Below are 10,000 nucleotides of genomic sequence, written 5' to 3' on the forward strand. Positions count from 1 at the left end.
GATAATAATAATAATATCAGTGTAAACTGGACTCTTGATTTGTTCATTGTTTTAGAAGAGCTAGAGTCATTTTCTGCATAATCGAGTCTTCTGTATCGCTTTATATAAGATGTACATTTATTTGTACTTCATACAATATTTTATTTTTCTGTATTGTTCTAGAGTGAGTATCAGACAAAGGTGTTGAGGACAGGTTTACTGATGAGTAGGACAGGTTTACGCTGATCTTTGAGTTTTCCGTCAGCTGACTGTAGTAATGCTCTGACCTTTGTGTTGCTCCTCTGGGGAATTTATAGATTGTTTTAATGTTTACTTGTGTTTTAGGTCTGTCTGTATATACAGTTGAAGATGCAGTTATTGACCGTCCTGTGTGAACATATTACTCCAGATATTTCCTAAGTTCAGGGATTTATTTTTGCACCCTTATTTCTACTTCTGGATAAAGTCTTATATGTGTAGTTTGGCTGGAATCAAACTGAAAAGAATATAATGTAGCATAACACACAACACAACACAACACATTATAACATGCTATAATATAATATAATATAATATAATTCTATTTAATATAATATAATATAATATAATGTAATTCTATTTAATATAATATGTTTGTTTACATAATCATATATGTAAACGTGTGTGTATATATATATATATATATATATATATATATATTTATTTAATATAATTTAATTTTTATTTAATACAATACAATTTATGTGTGTGTATTCCTGAATACTCAGCTCACGGCTCATGTCTGTGTGTGATTTATCAGTGTCTGTTGTATCTACTGTACACACTGATTAAGAGTAATCTAATGATAAACATACTGTTTGTATGTTTGTGTGTGTGTGTGTGTGTGTGTGTGTGTGTGTGTGTGTGTGTGTGTGTGTGTGTGTGTGTGTGTAGTAGATAATAGTGTGTGTGTTGTAGGACGGGCTCTGTGCTGTTGATCATTTGGTATTCTGGTTATCCTGCTCACATGACACACACACACACAGACCGACAGACACGCATGGACAAGCAGATATGCAGACGGACACACACACTGCACCCACAATCAGACAGATATATTTAATCCTCTGACCTAATAGAAGACTCTGTTTGACCACATTCCCATAATGATATCTCTATAACTGTGTGTTCTCATAATTGATGTAGTGTGTAAACACGAGCACATGCATGTAACCGTGTGCAGGTGTGTGTGATTCAGCTAAAGCGAGACTGTGATGAACATCTGATCTGTCAATAAACTACAGCAGCTTCAGTTACTCTAGAGGAAAACTGCTGACCTCAGCTTCATAATAACACTAATGACAGCACACACACACACACACACACACACACACACACACACACACACACCACAGGACTGAAGTCTTTAAAGCAGGGTTATATATCAACTCACCGTTTTCATACACACACACACTTGTCCTGTCTGTGTGTGATTTATCAGTGTCTGCTGTATCTACTGTACACATTGATTATTACTGTAGTGTGTGTGTGTGTGTGTGTGTGTGTGTGTGTGTGTGTGTAAAATAGAGTGTGTGTTGTAAGTTGGGCTTTGAGCTGTTGGTAACTGGTGATCATTTGTGCTCTAGTTACTCTGCTCACATGACACACACATGCACGCACGCTCGCTCGCTCGCTCGCTCTCTCTCTCTTGCACACACATACTCACACACACCTTTACAGTAACACTAACAGTAATACACAATCATGCCCACTCACAGTAACACACACTGACACACACAAACTCAAGATCACACATACACGCATAAGCACACACACATACACTCACACACACTCACAGTAACACACACTTACAGTAACACTCACAGTAATACACACACTAAGATACGTACTCGCACTAATATACACTCTCATATCAAGACACACTCAGTCATGAATACACACACATACATACACACACACACACACACACACACACACACACACACACACACACACACACACACACACACACTCACTCACTCTCACGCACATACATAAATGCACACACATACATTCACACACTCACAGTAACACACACTTACAGTAATACACACACACACACACACACACTAAGATACGTACTCCCACTAATACACACACTCATACCAAGACACACTCACTCACTCTCATGCACACACATACACACATAAATGCACACACGTACACTCACACACACTCACAGTAATACACACACACACACACACACACTAAGATACATACTCACACTATTACACACACTCATACCAAAACACACTCACTCACACACTCTCATGCGCACACACATACACACATAAATGCACACACGTACACTCACACACACTCACAGTAATACACACACAGACACACACACACTAAGATACATACTCACACTAATACACACTCATACCAAGACACACTCACTCACTCACTCTCATGCACACACATAAATGCACACACATACACACACAAACACTTTCACATATACACTCTCAAATGCACACACATTTAACACACACTGCAGTAACATTAATAAGTGTATTTTTATCATGTGTGTATTGCTTGTTTTTTTTAATTTAATGCAGCCATGATTGTTTAAAATTGTTTATATTATTATTATGATTAATATTATTTAGTAATATAATTAATGAATTAATTTAATAATACTACAAATATTTTCTCTCTCTCTCTGTGTGTGTTTTTGTGTGTGTCTGTGTGTGTCTGTGTGTGTGTGTGTGTGTGTGTGTGTGTGTGTGTTCCAGGGTTTGTGGTGGGTCAGTGTGGTCTGTATCAGACTATAGCGATGCTGCTGGTGGCGTATTTCATCATCAGTATGACGGTTCTGTCTGTCTGCGCCATTTCCACCAATGGAGCGCTGGACGCTGGAGGAGCCTACTGTATCCTCACTGCAGTGTTAATCTGTGTTATCTTTATATTCCTGCAGATGTTAGGTAACCATACACTGATTTTAAAGAATATAAATTTAATGTAATCTTAATGCAATAAAAAGTTTAGATTATATCACCATAAATGTGTCAGAAAAGTAATCTAAGCGTAATTTAAAGGTTAAGTTGAAAAGTCAGGTTACGTTACTATAAATCTGTAAGAAGTAGTCTAAATGTAATCCAAAAGTAGTCATTTTATGTTAATATAAAATAAGTCAAATAAGTCTGTTTTTTTTGGTAATCCGAAATAAGTCTGATTACTTAACATAAATGTGTAATGAAAGTAATCTAAATGCAATCCAAAAGTCAGACTAAGTCACCATAAATGTGTCAGAAAAGTAATCTAAATGGTGTTTAAAAGCAGGCAGATTAAATTACTATAAACCTGTAATAAGTAATCTAAAAATGTAATCCAAAAGTAGTGAGTTTATGTTCTTATGTATGTGTATTAAAAGTAATCTAAATGTAATCTAAAAGTCGTCGGATTACGTTATTATAAATGTGTAAAAAGTAATCTAATAACTTTTGGATTACATTTAGATTACTTTTATTACATAAACATAGTAACATAAACTCAGTACTCTTGGACTACATTTAGATTACTTTCATTATAACGTAATCTAAATGTAGTCCAAAAGTACCCAGTTTATTTACTATACATTCATCACACATTTAGTCTAAAAGTTGTCAGATTACATTTTATAAATGTGTAATAAAAGTAATCTAAATGTAATTCAAAATAAGTCTGATTACTTTACATAAATGTATATTAAAGTAATCTAAATGTAATCCAAAATAAGTCTGATTAATAAACATAAATGTGTAATAAAAGTAATCAAAATGTAATCCAAAATAAGTCTGATTACTTTACATAAATGTATCAGAAAAGTAATCTAAATGTATTACAAAAGTCAGATTAAGTCACCATAAATGTTTCAGAAAAGTAATCTAAATGGAATTTAAAAGTAGTCGGATTACATTACTATTAATCTGTAATAAGTCATCTAAAAATTAAATCCAAAAGTAGTGAGTTTATGTTACCGTGTATATGTAATAAAAGTAATCTAAATGTAATCTAAAAGTTGCCAGATTACATTATTATAAATGTGTATTTTTATTATAGCGTAATCCAAATGTAGTCCAAAAGTAGCCAGTTTATGTTACTATAAATGCATTATAAAAGTAATCTAAATATAATCCAAAAGTAATCAACTACATCACAATAAATGTGTAATATTACATTACTTTTATTACACATTAACGATTATGTAATATGACAAATATTTGGATTACATTTAGATTACTTTTATTACACATTAATCGTAATCTAAATGTAATGCAAAAAATATGTCATATTAAGTTACAATAAATATGTGATAAAGTCTAAAGGTAGTTAAATAAAATTACCGTTAATGTGTAAAAAAGTTATCTAAATGTAAACCATTAATCAGATTACATTACCATTAATGTGTAGTAAAAGTAATCTAAATGTTGTCCAATAGAAGCCAGATTACCTGATATAAATGTATACTAAAAGTAATCTATATGTAATCCAAAAGTCAGATTAAGTTAACATAAATTTGTAATAAAAGTAATCTAAATTGAGTTAAAAAGTAGTCAGATTACATTACTATTAGTCGCTTATCTAAAGTAATCTAAAACTGTAATCCAAAAGTAGTTAGATTATGGTATTAGGTATATGCAATAACATTTATCTAAATGTGGTTTTGAAGGAAGTCAGATTATTTTAGTACAGATGTGTAATAAAAGTAATCTAAAATGTAATCCGAAAGTTGTCAGATTACCTTACTCTAAATGTGATATAAAAGCAATATAAAATGTAATCCAAAAGTAGTCAGATTATGTCACTATTTATTTGGAATAAAGTAATCTAAAATGTAATCCACAATAGTCATATTACATTACTATAAATATGAAATAAAAGTAATCTAAATGTAGTCCAAAAGTTGTCAGATTACATCCCCAAAAATATGTAGTAAAAGCAATCTTAATCTAATCCAAATATAGTCAGACTGTCTAATCTAAATGTAGTTTAAAGTCATCTGATTATGTTACTATAAATCTGTAATAAGTAATCTAAAATGTAATCCAAAAGTAGTCAGATTTTTACTATGAGTGTGTAATAAAAGTAATGCAAAAGTAGTCAGGTTACATCGCTATAAATGAGTAATTAAAGTAATCTAAATGTAGTCCAAAAGTAGTCCGATTACATTACTGTAAATAAGTAATAAATAAGTAATCTAAATGTAATCCAAAAGAAGTTAGTTTATTTCACCATGAATGTAATCTAAATGTTTAGACAAATCCATATGTTGTGTTAAAAATGTGCTTTAATTTTAATTGAATAAATCAGTCAACCCATTTTTTGACCCAACATTGCATTACAATAACCCAGCATTTTTTTAGAGTTAGCCCATGATTAATTATATTTTTTTATAACGCATGAATGTGATTGATGTGTATCTCTTTATGAATATATACTCTGATGTGTTTGTACATGTTTAATTGTGTTATTTTTTATATCTATCACCTATTTGTGGATGCTCTTGAATGAATTATGGATCTATCTATCATTCTTGGTCAATGTTGTTTGTGTTTAATAAGAGCTGTGTTCAGACATGATCAGTCGAGCTCTCGGGCCGGAGTTCGGCGGCAGCATCGGCATCATGTTTTTCCTGGCAAATGTGTGCGGCAGCGCCCTCTATGTGCTGGGGCTGGTGGAGGCCGTGCTCACCACATTCGGCCTTCCTGATGGTACGTCTGCTCTCCATACACTATATTTAATGCCAAAATATTAGAACTAAACACCACAAATAAATGTTACAAAATAATTCGACTTTGTAGAATAAGCAAATTCCGCAATTTGCTTATTCTGCGAAGTCGAATAATTTTGTTACATTTTTTTTTGTAATAAATTACTTTTATTACACCTTCATGGTAATGTAACCTCACAACTGTATTTTAATATTAATGCATTATTATTATTTTTTTTATTTAGACTTTACCATAAATCTGTAATAAATGTAATCTACATGAAATCCAAAAGTAATCAGATTACTTTAACATAAATGAGTAGTAAAGGTAATCTAAATGTAGTTTAAAAGTAGTCAGAATGTTGCTATAAATGTATAATAGTAATCTAAATGTAATCCAAATTTAGTCAGATTATGTTACTATGAGTGTGTAATAAAAGTAATCTAAATGTAATCCAAAAAGTAGTCAGATTACGTTACTATAATGTGTAATAAAGGTAATCTAAATGTAATCCAAAAAGTAGTCATTACATTACTATAAAGTGTAACAAAAGTAATGTAAATGTAATCCAAAAAGTAGTTGGATTACTATAATGTGTAATTAAGGTAATCTAAATGTAATCCAAAAAGTGGTCTGATTGCATTATTCTAAATGTGTATTAAAAGTAATCTAAATGTAGTCTAAAAGTAGTCTGATTACATTACTATAACTGTGTAATAAAAGTAATCTAATTGTAACCTCACTACTTTTGGATTACATTAATATAATATGTAAAAATAAGTAATCTAAATGTAATCCAAAAAGTGGTCTGATTACATTATTCTAATTGTTTAATAAAAGTAATCTAAATGTACTCTAAAAGTAGTCTGGTTGCATTACTATAATTGTGTAATAAAAGTAATGTAATTGTAATCCAAAAGTAGGCAGGTTACATTGACATGAATGTGTAATGAATGTAATCTAAATGTAATCCAGTCAGATTGGCACCATAAATTCATAATAAGAGTAATCTAAATGTAATCCAAAAGTAGTCAGATTACAATACCATAAATATGTTATAAAAGTAATCTAAAAGTTACCATAGCATTAACATTAATCTGTTTTAGGTTCGTCTGTGTACAGATTTTGCCATACTTATGAGGGCTTAATTGTCCCCTTATATAGTGAGATTTAAAAACAACCCATTAGTGTTGACATTTCACTAATCCTCACTTATTAAGTGCTTATAAAAACACGAAATGAGATGGTTATTTAAATAAAACATTTGAGGCCCATGTAATGTCTTCACTAATATAGTAGAAAGAGTTTGTGTGTGTGTGTGTGTGTGTGTGTGTGTGTGTGTGTGTGTGTGTGTGTGTGTGTGTGTGTGTGTGTGTGTGTGTGTGTGTGTGTGTGTGTGTGTGTGTGTGTGTGTGTGTGTGTGTGTGTGTGTGTGTGTGTGTGAGATGATAACACACTATATGAGCTCAGTTAGTGTATCAGAAACACATGATCAGTGAATCCTCTGCATCAGTGGTTTTCTTTCATCTCTTGATGAAACACACACACACACACACACACACACACACATTCAGGTCATGGGTTTAGATCCTAGAGCAAACACTGGAGCTTGTCCCTGAATGAAAGAAAACCCCTTTGGAGGAAACTGTGTCAAATGCATTAATTAAATGAAATTTAGTAGAAAAACAATGTAAGACGAACATGAATAATGCAAACCGCTATAAACGAGTGTGTTGTTTTAATGCAGAATATTTGACAACTCTGTGGACGAGTGTAATCTTTAAGAGTGTATCTGTTTATAATTAGATCTTTACTTCGATTATTATATTTCTGCAAAATAGAAAAGAAAGTTAATAAATGAAACATTATTGGAGGGTTTTTTTGTGCACTGAAATGCAATTTCAGTTTTTCTACTTCCAAAATTTACTATAAGTTTCCCAATTAAATAATTTTAAATGTAAATCCTGCACTAGTATATTTAATTTATATCAGTGTTTTCAGTACAGTTTTGTGTCGATTGTTTAATGACTTAAAATGAAAAAACAGAATGTGAATAAAGCAATTATAAATCTTTGTAATATTTTTTTCGGTCAATATTAAATTAATGAAAGAACAAAATAATAGTAATTTGTTATCTGTTGCTTTGAGTAATTTAACACTGGTTTTATAAAATAGTTATTATAGTTCTATACCATATTCTTCTCTTTATATCTTTTTTACTTAATACTCATTTATTACAGGTTTTATTTTATAAAATTTGTCATTTTTATTTTGTCACATTTATTTTATTTTATTTCTATGTTTTATTGATAAAACGATAAAAACACCCAAATCAATACACTACAATATATTGCACTACAATAAATACCTCAACTTGGTCATATTCTGGAACAATAGGATATATGGTAATTGTTCACAGTTTATTATTGTCTATTTATTCAATTTATCTTGTACTATATTAGTTAATTGTTTAGTTTATGTCTAGTGTGTGTCATATTTTGTTTTTAAATTGCACATTGGAGTATGGGAGAAACGCAATTTCAGTCTGCTGTGTAATGTACTGTTGCATGGTTTGATTGACAATAAAGTTCACTTGACTTGACTATATTACATATAAACTACCATACATTAAAAAAAAAACCTATGACAGAACAACCGAACGGCAGAACACAGAGGGACAAATGCACATTAAAGCAAAATATAATTTAGCTGGTCGGGTAATGCATAAATGAAAGCAATTATAAAGTAATGTTGTATCACCAGAAAAATGCATTATCCTGACTACAGTGTTATTGTCAAACAATAGTTTGGGCTCATTATTAAGAATATTATAGATTATGAATTGTAAATATCAATTACACTCATTCTTTAATTACTGTGTTGTTGAAAGGGGTTATATTTTATTTTTATATGTCTTTTTAGTTATTTAATTTAATTTTATATAATTGTATTTGTGTCATTTTATTTTATGTATATTATTTGTTCTTATTTTTTTGTATTATATTTTAATTGTGACCTATATTATTTCTATTTATTTGATATGTTTTGGTTATTCTTATTTTTATTGTGTTTGATTTATGTTTATATTATTTGTATATATATCGTTTATATATAAATATATATATATATATATATATATATATATATATATATATATATATATGTGTGTAAATGTGTGTGTGTGTGTGTGTGTGTGTGTGTGTATATATATATATATATATATATATATATATATATATATATATATATATATATATATATATATATATATATATATATATATATATATATATATATATATATATGTGTGTGTGTGTGTGTGTGTGTGTGTGTGTGTATATATAAATTATATATATATACAAATAATATAAACATAAATCAAATACAATAAAAATAAGAATAAATAAAATATATCAAATAAATTAAATAAATAGAAATAATGTATATGTATATATGTATATATATATATGTATGTATTTGTATATATGTATGTATGTATGTATGTGTGTAAATGTATTATATATATATATAAAATTTATATATATATATATATATATATATATATATATATATAATATATATATATATATATATATATATATATATATATATATATATATTAATTTTAATTTTTGCTTTTATATATTTTATTATTTTAATGTAATTTATTTCATTTATATATATATATATATTTTTATTATTTATAATTTTTTTAAATTTATTTATTTTGTTCAAATTTTTATTGTATTATATATATATATATATATATATATATATATATATATATATATATATATATATATTTAATTACATTTTGTAGTTTTAAATTTAATTTAGTTTTTATGTATGTTAATGTTCTTTTTTTAACACCAATGACTATAAATAAAAATTAATATATTATTTAGATTAAAAAAGTCATATAATATTTGTTTACGCCATCAGTGTCTATGAATAAATTAAATGTTTATTATATTATAAATGCTTTCTCTCCCTCTCCATCAGATGGTTCACTGTCCATGTCCCGCTCTGCAGTCCTCCCGGTCGGCTACTGGTGGTCACTGCTGTACGGGACGGTGATCCTGCTGCTGTGTGTGCTGGTGTGTCTGGTCGGAGCTCATATCTACGCTAAAGCCACCTTCCTGATCTTCATCATCGTGATGGTGGTTCTGGGCACCATCTTCATCAGCTTCTTCGCTGTGCCCTTCAGGACGGTCCAGCTGCCCGTCTCAAACTCCACCATCGGCCCCAGCAGAGCCAACTTCACTGGCTTCAAGCTGGACACGCTC

General features: G+C 29.7%; 1 protein-coding gene across 2 annotated transcripts in view; it reads left to right on the plus strand.

Annotated features, from left to right (window-relative positions):
• zgc:153039 overlaps positions 1-10,000 on the plus strand; it is a 67,899-nt gene that overhangs the window by 5,623 nt on the left and 52,276 nt on the right. For both annotated transcript variants that reach the window (NM_001430896.1, NM_001076636.2), the window contains 3 exon segments: positions 2,757-2,891; positions 5,577-5,714; positions 9,717-10,000. The exon segment at positions 9,717-10,000 is cut by the window's right edge and continues 16 nt beyond it. In NM_001430896.1, coding sequence (NP_001417825.1) covers positions 2,757-2,891; positions 5,577-5,714; positions 9,717-10,000 — 557 coding nt within the window.

This window comes from Danio rerio, chromosome 15, assembly GCF_049306965.1.
Source record: "Danio rerio strain Tuebingen ecotype United States chromosome 15, GRCz12tu, whole genome shotgun sequence".
NCBI classification, from domain to species: Eukaryota; Metazoa; Chordata; class Actinopteri; order Cypriniformes; family Danionidae; genus Danio; species Danio rerio.